This window comes from Thunnus maccoyii, chromosome 10 (assembly GCF_910596095.1).
Source record: "Thunnus maccoyii chromosome 10, fThuMac1.1, whole genome shotgun sequence".
In the NCBI taxonomy this organism is placed as follows: domain Eukaryota; kingdom Metazoa; phylum Chordata; class Actinopteri; order Scombriformes; family Scombridae; genus Thunnus; species Thunnus maccoyii.
Window position 1 is genome coordinate 29,290,532 of NC_056542.1, and position 20,920 is coordinate 29,311,451.

Consider the following 20,920-nt stretch of genomic DNA (forward strand, 5'->3'; position numbering starts at 1 on the left):
AATATAATATAATGATAATTACAATAAGTTACCACGCACTAAGATAGATCTTATAAAAATACATTTTTAAAAATCTCAATGACCCACAACAAACTGGTTAGTTTGTTGTGGGTCATTTAGATTGGGTCATTTGGATTTCCTACACATTCCATTAATATTAACACAAGTCAGACTGACACAGACCTTCATCTGCCACTTCATCTTTAGCACGTCATTGGTTTTCATCCTTGCTGTTTGTTCATAACCTAGATGGTTGCTGATCAGCAGAACAGTTTAAAGGTAGAGTCAGTCATTCTGGAGAAAGACTGTTGATATTTGAACTAAACCCCCAAACAAATACACCCCTCCCTTCGTGCTCCTTCAGAAGCTTCGCCTCCAAATTCATGAATGTGCATTGCCTTGGCAACAAGCAAAAGAGAGATATGGAGGAATCCAGAGTGATGCGTCAGCTGTAGAGTCACTTCTGTTCCTCTTACATCTTATCACCAGTGGAAAAAAATTTCATCTCATGAGCACAACAGTCCATCCACACTCTCCGCCTCTCTGCAGCCTCCCCACCTCTCACTCAGCCTGTGTTCAGCATCTCTGTCCACAGAAGCATCCGTCTGTCAGCTGCAGCTCCTGGGGAGCTGAGAGGACAGCGTCCGGCCAAACTGCCTTCACCATTCTGACGGACAGCAGAAATTTACTGAACCAAAATAGTTTTCATGTCGGCTCCACGGGAAGAAATTGACAGTGTTTGAAAACACATATACAGCAGGATATCTGTGTGATTTAAACAGCTGCCTGCTCAGATTACGCTTCACTAAATGCGATAGAAACAAACTTAGAGAGTAAAAGTGGGGGGTCTCAGTGAGACTGTCTCAGATTCAATGTGGATTGATACATTTAATAAAATGGAAGCGTATCTGTTCCGTGAGAGAAAACTTTTTCTACGTGAATTGGCCACAGCCTCTCTCTCTCTCCAGTTCACCAGCCCTCCCCCACCATTCAACGGGTGCCGGAGACGGGAGACTGTCATGTCCTCACACAGACAACTGCCTTGATGACTCCCCCCTGTCCTGTGCACAAGCACGATAGCTACCTGACTGTTGCTGATTGGCTGGAGTTGTGTAGTGTGGCTGGCTCCAAGCCACTGTGTTTACATGCACATTTGCAGAGCCAGTGCTGTGTATGAACACCGTATTTTTTTTCAGCGCACACACACAACGGACAGCTAGTAGACCATGAGGAGATATTCGCTGTATTTGACAAAAAGTGTAACGAATTAGAATCGCTGACTTTACCTTTAACTGGACAATTTAGTTCTTTCAAACCAGCATTAAATTATGTCATCAGCTACCAGCTCATACTGCTGTAAAGGACAGAGTCTGACTCTCGTCTTCTGTAATGGGTTTTTTATGCCTCCAGTTAGCGAAGAGGGAGAGACACTTACTTAAGATTCTCTCACACCACATTCTGGTTTCTGTGAGCCAGTATGAAGACATGATCCAGGGGGATCTAGGCACATTTCAGGAGAGCAGGAAGCCAGCTTGGCAGCTGCTGAGACACAGCTCCAATTCCAACATGTCAGGTTTGGCCATAATTACACTTCATTTAGATACATGCCCTAACAGAGAGCAGGTTTTTGGCCCCACATTTGCTCTGTATTTGTATGTGCGTGTGTGTGTGTGTGTGTGTGTGTGTGTGTGTAGAGAGAGAGGATTGCATGTGTGTATGCACACATGTTTGTGTGGGTAGATGAGTATGTGCATGAGTGTCCTCATATCTGTGTGTGGTCTGTGTCTGTCATTGTCTTGGTTAGTTATGTGCCAGTTTAAGTGTGACAGTCGCCACTTCATCATGGGCAGAGTCTGTCACATACATCATTACTAGGCCTGTTTCTCTGTCCTAGTTTGTCATTGTGTGTTCACACTTGCTCATATTGTCCATATCATCCTCTAATAGACAGCTTTTTATCCAGTTTCTCATAGTAGGTTCCACTACGCTGAATCTTTTTTTTTTTTTTCAATATTCAGTTGCATCAACATTTGCCTTTAAAAGAAATGCCATGCATCTGTAATTCATCTTTAGGTTATATGGCTAATAAAATCATTGAATAACATTGCCACAATACCTCTTGTACATGTCATGTACACATAAATGGCAGATGCTTTGGTCCAAAATGTCTTTCAGTAACACGAGTGTATGTTTCAGTATGGGTGGCCTCAGGGGAAATTAGTACCATATGTACATACTGTATTGTTGTTGTTCCTACTGTATTTGTTATCTGTAGATATGTAATCTATGTTGTTTTATGTGAATCCATGGAAGAAAAATCACGCTTTTGGTAGCAACTAGTGGTGATCTGAATAAACAGAGTAAACGTTGAGTGTAATTGACTCCCCCTGAGAGAATTTTTTTTCTGTAACTGTTGTGTGTTTAGATATCTGGTCACAAAGTTTGTTTTGATTTCAGCTGCCATAAAGGAACCACAGTGGCCATACAGTGACTGGGAATATATTTGGCCCCTGTTGTTGTAGATAAATCCTTTTCATGTGCGTAAAAAGCAAGCTCAGAAACAACTAAGTGTCTTGTCTTTCTGGATTGCAACCACAATGCTTCTTGTGTTTACGATGCGTCCCCTGCCTAAACTGCCTCTCACCGCACAAACTTACATACCCCCCTCCCTTGTCCCCCCAACTCAATCCATCCCTCATCCCTATCCATCCTCACAAACACACACACACTACAAGCCACAGTTGTAAACGTACCTTCACACACATACACATATACTGTATACACACACACACACACACATGCACACCAGTCCCCCAAACCCCAAACCTCTAGGACGGATCCAATCTTGAATGTTCGCTGGTCAACAGCTCATCTTTCCTTCCTGTAATTACACATAGTTGTGGCCTCTAATGGACGAGGTAGAGAGCAGAGTTGCGGTCTGCGACACAAGAGACACAGACAAGTCTTAACCAAAACCGTTATGTCCTGCTCTCCTCATATAGGCCACCACATTAGAAAACTGAGGGTTACAATCAGAAGCCTCTTCCAGTATCCCCCCTCAGGAACTGCTCTGGATGAAAAGCTTCCTGTCAACACCTTGTCCCTCTCCTCTGTCTTGCCCCAGATCCATAAGCAATAGCCCCTGAGTTCCTTTTATAGCACAATGGGCTCTATTAATAAACTGCTGCTCTGGGGTAAGGGGGCTGCTTTGCTTTAGCCAAGTGGAACTGGATGCTGCCCAGAGAAAGAGGAGAAGCTATTACAGTGTTTGGATTTAGTTATTTTTTTCTTCATGTTGCAAAGCCATAATTGACCAGTGTCTGGGGCTGAGGTATCCAATAGGATTATTTACTGCTGTTTAGCTTTTCTATGATCTTTTTGAAGTAGTGTTTATAAGGCAAGACTGCATGTCAGGAAAAAAAATCCAAAACAAAAGGCAGATTCAAGGCTCTTCGAGGTTTTAGGGTAAAAGCAAGTTTAACCGGGGGTCACTTTAGTTGTACTGAGCAGAACAATAGGAATAGTCAGCTGCTGTCAAGAGATGTCTTGTTCTATACTGAAATAAACAAGACTAGGTCAAAACCTAGTATATGGCTAGACCGTGTATGAAACGCCAGAGGGCTTTTAATCTGAAATGATTGATACAGGAAGTGGCGACACTTGGCTGAGACGAGTGATGAAGTTACACCATACATAACTTCATCAGTCAGTCACTCAGTCAGTCAGGGACAGACATTCACATTGATAGGGCTGGCCCCATTTTTGCGGTCCAGCCAAAAATATGTTTGAATTGTTTCTGGCATAGAATAAGTAAACATGCTTCCAAGCCAGATTTGCTGACAAAATACACAGCAGTGGTTAAGAACCATGTGCCTTTGTGACCCTAAGAGTATTTCATTTCAAGCAATCACTTATCACACATCCACCACAGAGGAGGAGATAATCAAGATAAGTGATATCAGCTGGTACAGTGCCTCCTTGGCAGGAGGAACTGCACATTCTTGGGTCAAGATGGCACATTGTTTAGAATCCCGGTCAATATATATCTCTTGTGAAGTATCCATTGCAAACTGAAATTGTTACAAATCTGACATAGACAAATGAACACATGTATCACAGGTCTTCCCAGAGAAATCTGTAATGAATTTGTGTTTGTGTTTCATCCCTCAGGGAGGATGAAGATGCTTCCCACTGCGCTGTACCAATCTCCACCAGCCTAATCAAACAGATAGTGAACAAGAGTGGAAATGAGGACAACGTGGAACACATCCTGGCCGACTTCTATGGTCCGAAGACCTCCACTGAGCCACCGTGGCCTTATGTCACCAAAGATACTGACAGGTACTCCATTTTAGTTGTTGTATCTTCAGTGCCCTGAAACTGTGAGAACATGCCTTTGTAGCTAAAGCTACTGGAAGGTGTACAACAAACGTTTATGAGTCTATAAAGGTTAAGTACACATGTGGTAAGTCAAAAATGGTCATCTTTTTATGGGACTCTTTGAAACAGTATCTTGAGGAGCCCATGGAAGAACAAGGTGACGCAAGGCAGCATGGAGAAATAATGAGTCATAACGCAAGTTGTGAGCCACACTTGATTCACACTTGCAACATGATGAGTGTCCAAGCCGTCATCTCCCCAAGACACCATGACACCTCATGATCCTCTCTAATAACTCAGCATGTATTATTTTTCCTTTTTATAATAGCACTTTTGTGGTAAGCATTAAATTTGGCTGTGAGTATTTCATAACAAAAATTTCATCGAAGACCCACCAGTGTGTTTTTTTAAATCGTAAGCTTCATACAGCATCCCTCTTCAAAGCACAGCGTTGTGCAAGAGAGTCTTTAATGAGGGAGGCTTTTCTTTATTGCTGAGTCTTTGTTCAAATAATAAAACGGTTAACTGCAAAGACAATGCTGAACCATGCATCAGACGTTAGCAGGCATCCCACTGCCATCCCCACAGACCGGAGATTTAGTCACTCTGTCACAGTCTAACTTTCTCACACAAGTCACAGGGCCTTGCATCCAGTTAAAACTTGGCACAGGTTTGCAGAGCGTACAGTATGTATCCTGCATATATGTGTATGGATGCGCATGTGTGTTTACGTGGCTCTCGCATGAGTTTACGTATACTGTCGGGCAGTATGCACATGTGAATCTGTCCGCAAATGTCACTCTGGGAATCATCTTTTGTCACAAAGCAATCACATCTTGATAGCAGCGGTAGAAGACGTAGCCACATGCTCTCCCACAGGCTCCGAGTTACAAAGAGTCCCAGTGGATCTGCTGGACATGTGGGCCATATGTCTGCCTGTGGTTGCCTGGGTTTCTCTGCCTGGGTTTCTCTGTTCTCTATACATACGCAAACACACACACACATAGATTGTTACCCAACACATGTGTGTACACACTCATAACACTTACATACGCACACAGCCATACACATCGCTCACCTTTAAATGTCTCACACACACACACACACACTGCATCTCAGTGGAGGCACTGGTTTGGTGTTGGGTTTCTCTGTCAGTCAGGGCTCTCTCTTCTCTATGATCCATCCCTGTGAAACAAAAGCCCAAGGCCAAAGCACATTTCCCATCATGGAAAGTGGTAGTTTGTCTGTAACCCAGAAGTCTCGCTACGTTATGTAAAGCAACATAAGGGAAATATAGTAAGAGGAAGAGGGGAAAAAGTGCCATTAGTGAATTAATAGCACTGATTGCTTTCTCTAAACATACTCAGAACTTGGACAGCAAGTGAAAGCCACAGATTAATTTGTATATTTTTCTTCACTGCTGATAACAGTGATACTGTTTGCTATTTGGAAAGACGGTTCAATCTCTCTGGCACAGTGGAGAAACCAAATCAACTGAACTCCTTGGCAGGGAGTGTGTAAATATTTTGTCTTAAAGTGGCAGAGGAAGTTGAAAGTGGTAAATGTTATTTTTCTTTCTCTGTAGAATTTTTAATGGCAGAGGGGCACCTCCACAATCATTAAACAAACATCTTGTAGTGGTTGGAGTGTGTGTGTGTGTGTGTGTGTGTGTGTGTGTGTGTGTGTGTGTGCTTCTCAAAAGTCACACTTCTGAAACCCCTTAACTCCAAGGTTGGAGGGTTTTGACAGAAGCTGCTAAGCACATTTCTTTCAATTACCTTTTTGTGAGCTCTGTAATGTGATTTATGAGCTCTGCACTTAGCTGCCCTCAGCCTTGAGGTCAATGCCTTATTTAAACACACACAAATACAAACACCAGTAAATGTTAAAGAATAACTATCCCCAGTTCTTTTTTGGTCAGTTTCACAGCAGGAGTCTTTGGGTGTGTGACAAGTTAGATACTTTAAGGTGGGTTGAGGAGAGTCGAGGCGGCCTTGGGGGAGAGGGAAGATTGGGTCGCTTTTGATGGCTTTGAACTTCAGAGTAAGTCTGAGAGAACTGTTTGTTTGGCTCTCTTCTGGCACTCAGCGCTGTTTAGGGCTCACAAGACCATGATTACCGTGAAATGACTGCTGTGTCAGTGGATTGGTGGAAAAATGGTTGTGTGTTTCTCTGTCTGTCTGCCTGTTTGTCTGTGTCTCAACATGCCCATGTGTGTTCCCAGATGCCTTGTCAACTATTCTCTGTATCTGTTTGTATTGCATAACTTGTTTGCAGACTGTTTCTTTCTTTGTATTTGTATAGCCTGTCAGTGTGTTAATGGTCTGTGTAGTATAACAAGTATAAGAATTGTTTGTTTTTATAAGACATTTAAATGCCTGTTTAAGTGTGTTCTATATTTGGCAGTGTGTAAAACAAGCCCACAGCCAAGCAGAAAGCGGAAATGATATCCTTAACCCTGGTGATTGAGCAAAATGGGTTCATTACCAAGCTGATCTGACAATAATAGTTGTTTATCAATACTGCATTACAGGTAGCTGTGTGTCTGTCTCTCTGTCTATATATATGTCATTATGGCTATGTGTCTAGGGTGAAGTGTTTACAGTCCCATAGCATTACTGCCCCGGCTTAAATAAGAAACAAGCTCAGCACAGTAGACATTTGATCAGCATGTCGGCTTGCTTGGCTGTCATCTGGTTTAGCGCATTACATAGAACAAGACATCAACACTGTCAGGGTTGCAGGTTTAATTCCCAGTCAGTTCATTCATGCTTAAAAATGTATGTATGCATTTTACTCCACTGGCTCTTTCTGTATGAGTGGATCACTCTCTATTATCTGTCTCTTCTATACCTGCCAATCAGCTGCTGTAGTAAAATCAAATTCCCATAATCTGATGCTACTAGAGTGATTTGTCCTCTACCTCCACAGGTCAGTGCTGGAGCCCCTTGCCCAGTGGGACAGTCCCATGCAGGTGAAGTTATCCTGCTGGAAGTCTGGCCTGAACACCCTGCTGGTGGAGCTGCTGCCCTGGGCCTTGCTGGCCAACCACTCCCAATGGGACCTTTGGCTTTTTGAGGGAGAGACCATCGTTCTGCAGATACCAGCTGGCAAGGTTATTGTACCACCCAACTTCAAGGTAGGGTGCCATCTACAGTACGTGTACCCAGAAGAGAAAACACTAAAAAAAAAGAATGCTAATAATCAAAGCTGCAGAGGTCAAGAGGTCAACTCAACAGCATCTATACTTCCCACTGCCTCTTAAATTCCCATGGCTGTGTCTGAAATCACTCCCTCGTTCACTCACTGATTACTCCCTATATAATAGACACTCAGTAGTTAACTCCATAATGAGCAGTAAATTGAAATTTCAGACACTTACTAATCATCATCATTTAGCATAATCACTGACAGCTGTGGAGTCGCACAACTGTAAATTTCACATCTATAAAATTCGGGGCATTGTATTGTGGGATTGTTAGTAGAAAGTAGCGTACATGACATGAACGCTGTTTTTTTCATTCCATTGTGGAATTTTTGAGGGCGCTATACGGTGGATAAAGTTACATAACTAGAATGCGGACACTCAAAAAAAGGCAGAAGGTAAATATAGTACACTAAAGGAGTGAATTCAGGCACAGCCCTCGCCTCCAGTTTGTGAAGTGGCCCTTATTTATTTTCTCTGACTTAAGAAATCTCCCTCTAGAGCCACGTAAGACATTATACACATACCATGTATAACAGGATGAGTAGTACTCCTCATGACAACTAAACTGAACTTTATATGTAAAATCAGTGGATTGCCACTTTAAGTATATGTTGAAGTTTTCTGTTCTTTTTTTTACACCACGTACATTTTTTATATAATACTTACACACTATTTAATATGCTACATCAAAGGAGTCTTATTACAAGAATGTCAACTTTCAATAGTTTCCTATTAGTTCAAAACTAGTTTGATTCTGAAAGACATTAATAGACTAGACTTTCCAGATTTTTGGCATTGTATGATCTACTATGATCTTCCTATTGCACTGAAGATATATTTTGTCTGTAGATCAAGACCAGGAAGTCTTTCTTTTCATGGCAGGATAGCCTTCATTATGAAACCATCCCTCTTCTCATTTCAGTTTTGACTAATAAGTACAAAACCTGAGATCATTCACCAGAGCTGCATTACAACAATATTCCCTGCCTAAGTCTTTATCCGCAGCCAAGCTCTGTCACTGTATCCTATAAGCATGTCTTCTCACTGGCTTCTGAGATCAGAAGAAGAGGTCTGCAGATGGTTTTCCCCCGTGGAACATAACACACACATACACAGATTTCTCTGCCACTAACTAAGCAGGAAGGCAGCATATCAAAGAACAAGTGTTGATACGGTTCAACACAAAAAAGCAAAATAAAAAGTTGTAAATGTGTAATAGTCTGTGAAACAGAAACAAATAAAGCATTGTTTCCATAGCACCCTGCTATTTATCAAACCACGACAAGTGGAGAGAAGACTTGGTCTCAGCTGGGACTCACAGTTGATCGGTTTATGGGAGAAGACTGGTGTTTGATCAGCATGTTTCATGAGCCAGATGAACAGCGTGTCACTTAGGCATCTGTAGGGCATCTAAATTATGCTCTTCTAACAAAGTCAACAGTAATGGAAGTTATAAACTCTTTATTTGCCAAGACTATTTGAAATTCTATGCAGGGAACATGTACACCATCAGGGACACTGAGTTGAGTTGTTGGAAGTGAAGCCACAGCTGACCCTAGCATGTGACCATTTCCAAAATGCAATCAAATAGTAATAGTGCCTGATGTAATTGACAATAATTTGAGCACTGATTCCCACTCTCCCATTCTCACCCACTCATTGTTCCCTCTCTCTCCCCTCCGTTCCTTTCGTTTCCCACGTTCCAGGAAGCCTTCCAGATTGGTATCTACTGGGCTCACACTAACACCGTCCACAAGTCGACAGCACTGAAACTGGTCCACGACCTGACTTCTCCTCGATGGAAAGAGGGCTCAGGCTCAGAGGTAGTCACTCTGGATGAGGAGGGATATGTCGAAGCCGACATCACCCTGGGAGCCTTCCCTGGCAAGCAGAAGGTGAGGGGAAGAGTTTGAGTTTTAGTATTATATAGAGTATTATAGGAAGTAGGAAGAGTATTATATAACTTTAAAACTTATATGATATACTGTACATTCACTACTGTTCATTGAATGTCATGAATTTTGAAATAGTGTATTCCAAACAGGGAAAGTTGCGTAATTTATTGAATTCTCAGTGGAAGTCCAGAACTGTTTTTTTAATGGGGCACTTTGTAGCAATATGTCAGAATGTATTTTACACATCCTGATGTGTCTGTTGACTTACATGGCAGTTTTAGCTCTTTTTAGTCATCAGCTGTAGGGCTGCCCCCTGAAAGTCGAGTTGAAATCATCTGTCAGAGACCCCTCAGTCAACTGAGATTCTTCAAGACGAACAGTCTTCTTTGTTTGTCAGTCAGTGTGCATTATAAAAATGCACAGGGATAATATTTCAATGAGGAATTATAAATAAGGGGAATCATAAATATATTTTTATATTCCAGGGCTAGCTGGCGCGCTTGCTAAAAAAGAAACAACATGCGCTGTTGGTTAACTGACCAGAGAAGCTATTATTCATTTACATGTTGTTTTTAATGTTTAAAGTATAAAATAGGCTATAAGAGCTTGATTTAAACAGAAATACATGTGTGCCGCCTGTCTCGTTATTCCAACAAATCCATATGGTAGCCCGACATTATATGTCGGCAATTCAAATAGGCCGCAACTCAAATCTTGCATCATATGCAGCTGTCTTTTATTGATTTTAAATGCTCAAAAATATGTTCCCATGACTCTGTTACATTTGACTATGTGAATATGGTCAAAATCATCACTAAAACTCATGCCAATGGATTTTCTGATTGCCAGATAGTGTATATGAAAAATGAACGAATAGTTGAATCTTTGTATTGAAAAGCCAAATCTGATCCATGTCAGGTATAGCCCAAGTCAGCTGTTTTTCTGCAACATTTTGAACTGTAGTTAAAATCAAATTGTTTAGTGCCTTGGAAGTAGTAGCTACTAGTAAAATGTCTAAATAAACAGCAAGCATTAAATACCATACATACATCATTTTATGGCAACATTGGAAAAGGAGCTACAAATGAATCTATCAACAGGACTTGCATGAAAGATTGAAACAAACATTTTTTGTTGTTTTTATTCAATGTTGCAATTTTCTGCCAATAAGATATTTAGTTACAAACAAAAGAAGTATACTGATCTGAAAAAAACAAACCAGGAAGGAATAAAACTTAAGTTCTGACTTCAGTGACATGTAGTTATTGAAATTAATTTAATTTTATATTAAGGCCATAGTGGGTACCATGAAATTGTTTTGTACTACAATGCAGTACAATGTGGTTTATGGAAAACAGACATAATTTTTTACTGTGTATTTGATCACTGCAACATTTTTATTTCCTCTTTATCTCACCAGATGAGCCTAATATCCAGATCTGTCAAGTAATAAAAACATTTTTACCATTTATGGCTGACATCTCAGTGTCTATTGTTTCCTCTGTAGCTGTGTCAGTTCTGCGTGTCGTCTGTGGTGAGACATGGCATCCAGATCCTACAGATAGAGGACAGAACAATTCTAGTCAACAACACTCCTTACACAATACAATACAGGCCTCTGCTGACGGACCATGCACTGGGAAATGATGACCAGGTAATATGCGTAAATGCTCTGTTGAACAGGCTTTTTTCTGTCTCTATGGACTGAACTGAGTTTTTTTTCTCTGAGTCACACTGTTTTCAGACTGCAATGAACACAAACCTGCAATAAGTAAACCTCAGCAGAATGACTCAAAGGAAGTTTCACAAGAGTACAAAGGATCTCTTCTTTGACTTAATTAAATGTCAATCAGTTCAACTCTGGATTTTTTTTTGCATGGCAAAATATGAAGTTCAAAAATACAGAATTTTTTTTTTTCCCCCACCTTTATTTAAATTTATAAAACAACAGCTTGTGCTGGCACTGTTCTGGAGCTAAAGAGGCAAAATATTACAGTATTACATACATATATCATAACACCTGCCTAGTCTTCACCAGCATAACTGCTAGCTCCAACTTTCTTAAACTTACTGGACCCATAGCTTCAGTTTCATACTGCAACCTCATAACCATAAGGCCTGTGTGTATGTTTCATGTACAGTACCAGTCAAAAGTTTGGACACATCTTCCCATTCCCTTGGATGAGAAAGTGTGTCCAAACCTTTGACTGGTACTGTATGTGTATGGCCCTGCATCATGTCTGTCCCGTCCTGCTGAAGCTTCACATATACTGTATATTCCCTGCGCACATTACTCACACACATCCATCCAACCGACCCACTACTACCACACATACACATTGCAGGGATTTAGCAAGCCGTTTTCCATCAGATCATGTTGCCCCCCCCTTCTCTCCCTCCACTGTTCTCACCATGTGGCAATGGCACTTCATAGGGACATAAGACAAACACCCAGAATTGGATGCAGGTTTCCCTTCTCGCTTTCATCTACTGCATGTCCCCAAAGAGAGCAACAATGTAGTGATGTCATTTTACGAGCTTTCAGATCCCCTTAAAGAAGGATGGCAGGGCTTGCCAGTTGCCACTAATTGACTGAAAAACCTTTTAAAAAAGGGGCTTAAAAAAAACTAAATAGTGGGCGATGAGCTTAACAATAACACAGACCACAAACAAGGCTAGGAATGTCTTTCTAGTTGACTATTCATCATGCTTAGTGCCTAATCCCTATAGTCCTCTACTACTCATTGCTCACTGGCTGCTAAACCAGCACAGCAGGGCTTCTCTGCTACCAATTTAGCACTAAGCTCAGTGGGAGAAAGAAGAGAATACAATAACAATGTGGTTTTACCATGTATCTTTTGTTGTAATCATTTGCATCTTCTTAGCTGTCTCTCTTTCTTTGCTTTTTCCACTCAATGTCCCATCTCATATCCTTTCCTATCCTATCCAACTTGTCTCCTCCCGTATTCTCATTCTCTCTCCACACCTCATATCTTTTTTGTTGTATCTTCTCTTCTATAAAATCTTTTATATTCTTTCCCTCCTAATCTGCTTCCCTCTTCTTTTTTTTTTTTAAATTTACTTATTTTCCCTCTCCTCTCCTGGTTTGTTTTCTTTCCTTTTCATCCCTCCTTATGATGTTTATATCATGTCCTTTGCCCAGACCTGTGACATACCAGAGACAGCAGTTTTCACCCTGGTGCCCTGTGAAGAGTCATCCCTGGCCAAACCCTGCTCAGTGCCATGCTGGGACCTCCTCCAAACCAGTGAGCAGGGAAAGGTGGGGTTCCCTCTGCCGCTCAAACACATGCTCTTCAGCTCATTTCCCAGGCCTGATGCCGGAGTTGGATCTACAGCATGGAGCCTCCCTGCTCCCATCCGACCAGACTTCCCTAGGCAGAGTTTATCGGTTCCTGGGGAACCAGACTCTGGGGGTGGCCTGAGCAGCAGGTGGGTGAACTGGAGCATTTGTGGTTTTCTGGCAGCAACAGTCCATTTAGAGCAGGGTATCAAACCCAAGCTGGCACAGGACATAAAGCGAGGAGGCACTGTAACTGGTCACAGCTTGTTAAACCCTGGCGATGAAGCAAAAGGAGAAATGCCCTCAACATTTCCACTGTCAGTCTCTCTGCTTGTTTTGTGCTCTTGATTCCTTTCAGCCTGTCTCATGACTTTCTTTCTGTCTTATTTACTTTCTCTCTTTCTTTTCTTCAGTCTTTTTGTCTTTATTTTACTCTTAAATCTTCTGTCCTAGAGTAGGGCTAGTAAAAATCTAATTCATCTTCCAATTACCAAAACACATTGAAAGGGTATTCACAGTAAATGGGCCAATGAGTATATTTCATATTTTCTTTGCAGATACACCCTTGTGTTCTGGTGTTTGACCGGCCAGCTTATTCTAATTTACTCTGTGTGTAAAGATGTGCAGCCAAACACACACACAAACAGAAACACAAATATGGAGACACACACACACACACAGAGTAGCAGTCTGTCAGTTCCCATGCTTAGTTAGGGCTCTGCCTATGGATGCACCTCAGAGATTTGAAAATGGACATATCAGTAATTTGATGTTTGACATGTGGGTGGGTGTGTGGTCTCTTATCTGTGTTTGGTTTGAAGGAGGTTGGGATATAAGCTGTCTTTGGACTATTTATTTATGGCTTTGTTTAGTTGTATTTCTATGTATTTGTATTTCAGAGCAATAGTACTGACGTATCAGGAGCACCTTGGGGTGACATATATCACTCTGAATGAGGACCCCTGTCCTCGGATGCTGATCCACAACAAATGTCCTATCCCACTGCTGCTTAAGGAAAATGTCAAAGGTAGGAAGAGACGGACTGACAGGACTTGACTGCTCTCCTCACATCTCGCTCCCTTTTCTCTGACCTTTTCTCAACTTTTGAGGGGGATTACAATTATCAATTATCTGATCTTTTACAGAAACTCCAAGGACTGAGGTACACTGTCGTCCTCTGCCTGCTAATTGCTCCCTGCATCATGAGCTCTACCACCACTTCTCCAGTTTCCCTGACTGCAGGCAGAGAGAGGTGCTGCCCACGCTGCTGCTGAAAACCACCTCAGACCACAGCACTACAGACTGGACTGACAGCATAGATATCAACTGCCCCGGCACTCAGGTAAAAGCATGCTTGTAGGTAGGGTGAGGTGTAAACATGTCAGGAACTTGTCCCTCATGTGATGGCAGGTCACATCATCCAACACAATATATATCGTACATTTACCTTTTGTTTATTTCTTAGTAGATTTTAATGACTAAGTGTAGGGTTATAACACTTCATTTGGATGGATAAATCTCTTCCGTACTTGTTATTTCAACACAAAAATTGCCTTTAAGTGCTCCTCCTGAGAGCTTTCATTGTCAGGAAGATTTAATCACAACTGATGCACATTCAAGAACTTCACATCTCCCAGTGATAACAAATCAGTGCTTGAAACAGCCACTTGGCAGTTAGATGGAGCCAGAGTTCATTGTTCATTGCTTATGCACAAAGAAGAATAGTCCCATTATAGCCTTGTAGTGATTGGACTTTAACTGACTAATAACAGCCAGATACATGATGACTGGAAGGGATCCCTGTGAACCCTAATTTTCCCTTTATAGTTTCCCAAAACTATCTTTGTTATGAAAAACAAATGGCATCTTGACGGATCACCTTGGCATCTTAAGTGTAAAATTAATTCTGAGGGTTTGTATGAAGCTTGTTCATACAATTTTACTTCAACTGTGTTTTTTGTGTGTGTGTGTGTGTGTGTGTGTGCCCAGTGGGGTCGAGTAGAGAGCCAGCGTAAGTATTTTTGGTCTGGTCAGTGAAGTAGTGTGGGGTTAGCAAGATGTTAAGGAGCTGTGCGTGTAATGTTTAGTGTTGTGTCTAGCCAGCTGCAGGTTGGGGTTGAGGCCGAGGTGGTGTATCTCTGGTTACTGTGAGGTCCTCGTCTGACCTCTGTGCTAGGGGTGAGAGGTCAAAGGTCAGACTTGTTATGACTGCTCAGCGAAGTGTTCAGCAGGGATCTGCTTCCTTTCGTCACATGAGTGGCTGATCATGCTGAACTTGGAGTGGTGGAGGTTAAAGTCAGACACACGCATGCTCTTACACGCACAGGACAGTGGAAAGAGTGCTGAGCTATGAATGGGTAAAGTTAACATGTCAAAGTTTATTCAAGGTGAAAATGAGTGTGTTCACTTTGTCCATAGCTGTTTGAAAAAGTGTATTAATCAACAATGTCACCACATATCTGTATTCTGCTGTTGTTCAGGTGGTGTTCCTGCCAGGCTTTGGCTGTCTCTACATAGACGTTGTGTATGAGAGAGGAACACTGATTCTGTCTCTGGCACCAGAGGGTAGCGTGGATGCAGTAATCAGCCAGCACAGCAGGTACGTGTGCACAGGCAGTGGTTTGATTGTTGTTGTTTTATGCTCCTTACATATTTGAATCTTAAGAAATCATCCGTGCATGTTGTTCTTCCTAACCTCGAGGTATCTACCCATGCGCCCTTTATTGTGTTGACTTCAAATTGCTTTGTGATTATTGTTAACAGCAATGTTTTCATGCAGCAGTCGTTACTAGACTCCAAACATGAAGAAACAGGCATCGTTTTCACCACAGGAGGGCAATAAAACCCTCGTGTTGTCATGAGTGAAATTAGTTGTACAGTAGAACATCGCATTACAGCTTTATTCCATTACATCAACACTTAACTGCTTTGTCATTTTGGCAAAACAGGAAATTAATATAATCATATATTAGGTAAATGTAAACAAATTACCTCAGTCAATGATCTTTGTTAATGTTCTGGTGTGCTGGTAGTAGGAAACTCATGAAACATCAACAGGACAAGATTAATTAGTTCAATCTCTTTTTATTCTCTGCAAATAATCAAAATAATGACACACACGCTTAGTTGAGACTTAAGATATGTTTGACATGGAGATGTGAGGGCAAAAAAGGAAAATAAAATTAAACAGCTTAAAAAATTGCTAGACTTGCGTCAGTAAAAACCATTCCTGGTCTTTATTTATCTAACTATCATACTTTAAACTAATAACTTCTGTTTTGTGTTCAGGTCTACCAAGCTGTCCTTTAGAGTCCTCCTGAGTGAGGCCAGCGTGGTGTTGAGTGATGACATCACCAGCCCCTCTGGTTCTGTGGAGCTGCTGAGACTCACGTTAACCAAACTGCTGCTCAGCCTGTCTCCAGCACCCACCTTCCTGCCCCCAGAGCTGACCATTGACCCTGGAGTGGGTGCAGCACCCATTTCTGCTCTTATGCCTGGCGCCTCCCTGATCGAAGTATACTGCTCCAGTCTGCAAGTGGACAACCAGCTGTATAACCGAGCCAGCTTCCACTTCCCCGTGCTGCTCTGCCAGGAGCAGAGAGGAGGAGCTGAGCCCGGGGTTCAGTGGAGCAGCGATGCCAACCCCTCTGAGTCTCCTGAACTCCTGGAAGAGTTTAAACACTCTTGTTTCCTCCAGCTGAGGATAACACTGGCTGGAGACAGATGCACTGTGGAGGAGGTTGGATTCAGTCCTGTTTCATTTAATTTCATTTTCCTTGTTGCTGTTGGCTCTGCTGCTGTCACTTTAAAGTCCTGCACATTTGCTGAAATTTTAATTTTTTTCCTGTTTCTTCAGCTTTTATTGATGCACTTCTACTACGAGCACTTTAGGAACTACCTTTATGACTGTTTGCTAGTACATCCTAGCAACCATGCAGTACTATACTGTAGCAACTACCTAAAACCTCATAACCACCTAGCAACAACTTATTGACAGAGTGACCTAGTACAAGCAAAGTTTGCTCAGGGACATAAATATACTTTAGAGAATTTAGTCTTTGTTAGTTTATTGTGTAGTTTATCTTCTCAGTACTCCATTGTACTGCTGCTGGGATAGGATCATTTCAGGGGCTGCTAAAGTTTTATGTAACTCTGTGTTGTAATTAAGCTGTAGATTCTTACACAGCTTGATGTTTGCTGTTTGCAAAAAAAGACTTAATCCCTTAGACACCTGAAAGCAATCATGAATCAGCAGTTCTCATAACAGCTTTGTGTGCTTTCTCCTTAGGTCAGCTTCCAGCTCCAGCCTGCCAGAGTCTACCTCGAAGACACCTTTGTTTACTACATTAAGACCCTGTTCCACACCTACATCCCTGACACTGCCCTGGCCTCAGCCACAGCAGAGACCCAGAGGAGTAGAGAGCCTGGATCAGCTCCCATTCTCCCCGAGCAGGTGCACTGTTCATTACATAATGTTTTAATTTAGGCACCAAAGAAGCTGAATGTTCTCTGGTTTAGTCACAGCATTCTCAGTGTATTATTACCACAGTGGTACATTCAGCTCAGGCCAGACATACAGGAAGTACCATTCAACCTCATTATGTCTAACAACATGCCTACAAATCATTTCCAGCAGTCTTGTTCTGTTGCTGTAAAAATGTTTAAACTACTGCTTAAATTTAGCCGATCTTTCACATCTTTGTAATATTTCTAATGATGAGAAGAGAGATGGACGATGTGATACAAAAAAAGCAAATACCGTTACTGATTTGTCACATGTTAAGCTCATATTGTTATGTTAGAAAATAATGTGTGAGATACAAGATAATTGTGATATTAATTTAGCCATTATCTCTATGTCTTATTAAGTAATGTATGTCTGTGCTGTGTATTTTTAAAGGCATAAGATGAAGTGATAATCATTATTTATATTATTTTTTTACATTCCTCTCTTATAATAACACTCTTTTAAATGTCATCCAGGTTCTTCAGTCGATACAGGCGTTGGTCCACCCTGTGAGGCTGCAGAGGCTGACCATCCAACCGGTCAACCTGCTGGTCAGCATCCATGCCTCCCTGAAGCTGTACATTGCTTCAGACCACACTCCTCTCGCTTTCTCCCTGTTCGAGCGAGGGCCGCTCTGCACCACAGCCAGACAACTGGTCCACGCTCTGGCCATGCACTATGCTGCTGGAGCCCTCTTCAGAGCCGGTACGCAAGTGGTTGGAGGGAGTTGTGTTGTACATATTCACACCCAACTGATAATGCATACACTTTCTTTTTCTTTTCACACCACAGGGACACATATTCATAATCTGTATGTGGTAGGTTTCATGTCACAATTGTGGCAGATATGGACAGGAAAATAACCGGGTGTGCGCTCAAGTGAGAAATTCCATGATTTATTTTCACTAAATCTAGGGTTGAGCCTTCCATATGATTGCACCCAGGGGCTCCCATTGCTTTGTGGCAGAAAGTGCAGTAAAACTATGGAGCTGCAGGAAGCAAAAGACTGTGAATCACTGGAGGCTTGAAAAGATTTAGATTTTCTCATTGTCAAAGTTTATTGTTTTATCATAAGGTTTGACTGATGGTTCGTAGTCTTTGTGTTGGCAGGACATTATGGTTAGTCTGTGAACGGTCACCAGGTCTAAGTCTGACTTATCGGGCCCTAAAGCCTCCCTACCCCTGTCCTGTGCTGTCCTGCTGTCTAGTCAAAGCCTCCACACATGGTCTGATTTAACCCAGTCATTTCCACATCAGAAATCACCGTTCTGGCCGGACGCTTCCTTCCCGCTGTCTCTCGTTAGAGCCCTCATTTCTGCTCGTATTTCAACACGTCACCTCGCCACACTCTCCTCTTCCTGAGTCATCATGGAGTTGGGGGAAGCATTGCATTCTGGGACTGATTAGCTTCAGGATGTACAGTACCACATTTACACACAGACAGACTTATGGATATTAAAAGGCATACACTATCTATGCATATGCCTTGTGTGTGTGTGTGTGTGTGGTAGTGTGTGTGTGTGTGTTTAAAAGCATGACTCAGCCCTGTAAACATCAGCTCCTGTCAGGACTTTATGCTTTACCAAAACCACAACTGGGAGACCATGTAAAGCAGAAACGACCTCTAGGCCCCACTGGAGTTGATTTTCTACCATTAAAGTCCATCACTCAAGTGCAAATTGACGGAGAATAAGAGCAGAGCCGGGTCTGGCGTCTTGAGAAATGGCTATTTGATTTTTGTGATGCAATTGTCAGCGCATAAATATCAATGAGCCATGCCATCTGAAGGGGACTCTATGGTTGAATGAGAGAGGTGAGATAGTAGGAGGCTGTAAATCTAGCTGTGGCACATGTATGATTTCATACGGGAGTGTGTACGTCTGTGTGCATGAGTGTATATATGTATATGTGCTTGTGTTGTATTTTTGAGAAAGGAATCTGATGGAATTAACACAATGTTAAACATAATTGTGATGTAAAACATTTTGTAAGTTGTTTTTATTGGGAGAGTCTCCCACTCTAAACTGCTTTTGGCAAGTAAAGGCTTGAGAAAGTGAGTTTACTCAAGGGGCTTGTATATGGAATGTTCCTCCTAAGAGCAGGTGCTCCAGATGTATTCCTTTTTATTTCTGTTGAATACAAAACTCATTTCAGCAGTTTAACAAATGACTGTGGGATTATACAGAATGTTCTGCAAGTTATGTTTCATAACACCACTGTGGTCACCTCCAAAGATAATAGAAATAAAGTTTTGCTTATTTAAATATTGCTTCCCGTCCAAGATTTTCTTATGAAGCTAAACTGAAAAAAGACAAAATTCTCTCTAGAAAATCAGAGAGAAGGATGGTTAAGCTGAAACCTATTGTAGCATTATAATAAATCAGATCCAAGGTACTCCAAAATAGTTTAGAAAATCTTTATTCTCTGCAAAAATCTGACACTAGTGAGATTGATTACACAGTGCATGTGTAAATCTCTGTCACTGTGTAACATCACCGAATGTAACTATCCTGTGTTTGTGGTTGTTTCTCACTGACTCAGGCTGGGTGGTGGGGTCTTTGGAGATCCTGGGCAGTCCTGCCAGCCTGGTACGGAGCATCGGTAACGGCGTATCCGACTTCTTCCGCCTGCCATATGAGGGTCTGACTCGTGGACCCGGAGCCTTCGTCAGTGGGGTCTCCAGAGGGACCACCTCCTTTGTCAAACATATCTCAAAAGGTGACACAGATGTTCAGAATGTCTTCACAGCACAAAAATGTTAATTTGTCTTTTCACACATAAAGTTTTATTTGTGATCTCAAATATAAAGTAATAGTTTGAAATTGTTATTGAAAACTGAATATCGTATTAAAACACGGCCATCTGTGTTCAGGCACCCTGACATCAATCACCAACTTAGCAACAAGCCTGGCCAGGAACATGGACCGTCTGTCTCTGGATGAGGAGCACTACACCAGGCAGGAGGAGTGGAGACGGCAGCTACCAGAGAGCCTCGGGGATGGACTGAGGCAGGGACTGTCACGACTCGGCATTAGCTTGTTAGGTATGTGAGGATATGCTCATAAACACATGCACACACACACATCTCATGTAACCACCATTCTTACACTTGTATTTTACATTTTAAATCTACTTTTGGATTCAAGATTGCTGATCAATAATATTGCTGCACATTATAGTAATATTTTTCTCATCTTTGTCATCACAGCTCTAAATCAGAATGTAGTTGAATTATCCAAAATCTATTCCTGTGTCTCGCAACTCACTATCCACATAATTATTCATACTCTCAACAACAGAATCAGTGGTTTTAGATGAGGAATGGTACAAATGACAGGAACAATTGACATCAATACTGTTGTGTTTTCAGTCACCAGGGGTAGTTAGCCAGACTCTGAAAGTCATGAAGGGACACAATAACAATTTTGGGGTTACAGCAAGTAAGTGTCTTTACAAGTAGTGCACTTACTAATAACCTTTTGTTTGATTTTAGCAGTAATTATGTAGGTTTTATTTGTTTGTTTTTTTTAAATAACTTTTCATCATCAAGCCCAATAAAGGATCACTCTTGCCTCAACATCAGGTCACCCGATATGTATGGAAACAGAGACTGCTCACACACTTTTCAT

At 41.7% G+C, this 20,920-nt stretch overlaps 1 protein-coding gene across 4 annotated transcripts in view; it reads left to right on the forward strand.

Moving 5' to 3' along the window:
- LOC121904923 (vacuolar protein sorting-associated protein 13B-like) overlaps positions 1–20,920 on the forward strand; it is a 342,443-nt gene that overhangs the window by 315,308 nt on the left and 6,215 nt on the right. For all 4 annotated transcript variants that reach the window (XM_042422730.1, XM_042422728.1, XM_042422729.1 and 1 more), the window contains 13 exons: positions 4,171–4,341; positions 7,312–7,519; positions 9,295–9,483; positions 10,991–11,137; positions 12,647–12,933; positions 13,684–13,811; positions 13,930–14,126; positions 15,265–15,383; positions 16,073–16,523; positions 17,073–17,237; positions 17,768–17,996; positions 19,833–20,009; positions 20,164–20,334. In XM_042422730.1, the coding sequence (XP_042278664.1) occupies positions 4,171–4,341; positions 7,312–7,519; positions 9,295–9,483; positions 10,991–11,137; positions 12,647–12,933; positions 13,684–13,811; positions 13,930–14,126; positions 15,265–15,383; positions 16,073–16,523; positions 17,073–17,237; positions 17,768–17,996; positions 19,833–20,009; positions 20,164–20,334 (2,639 nt within the window). The remainder of the gene's footprint in view (positions 1–4,170; positions 4,342–7,311; positions 7,520–9,294; positions 9,484–10,990; positions 11,138–12,646; positions 12,934–13,683; positions 13,812–13,929; positions 14,127–15,264; positions 15,384–16,072; positions 16,524–17,072; positions 17,238–17,767; positions 17,997–19,832; positions 20,010–20,163; positions 20,335–20,920) is intronic.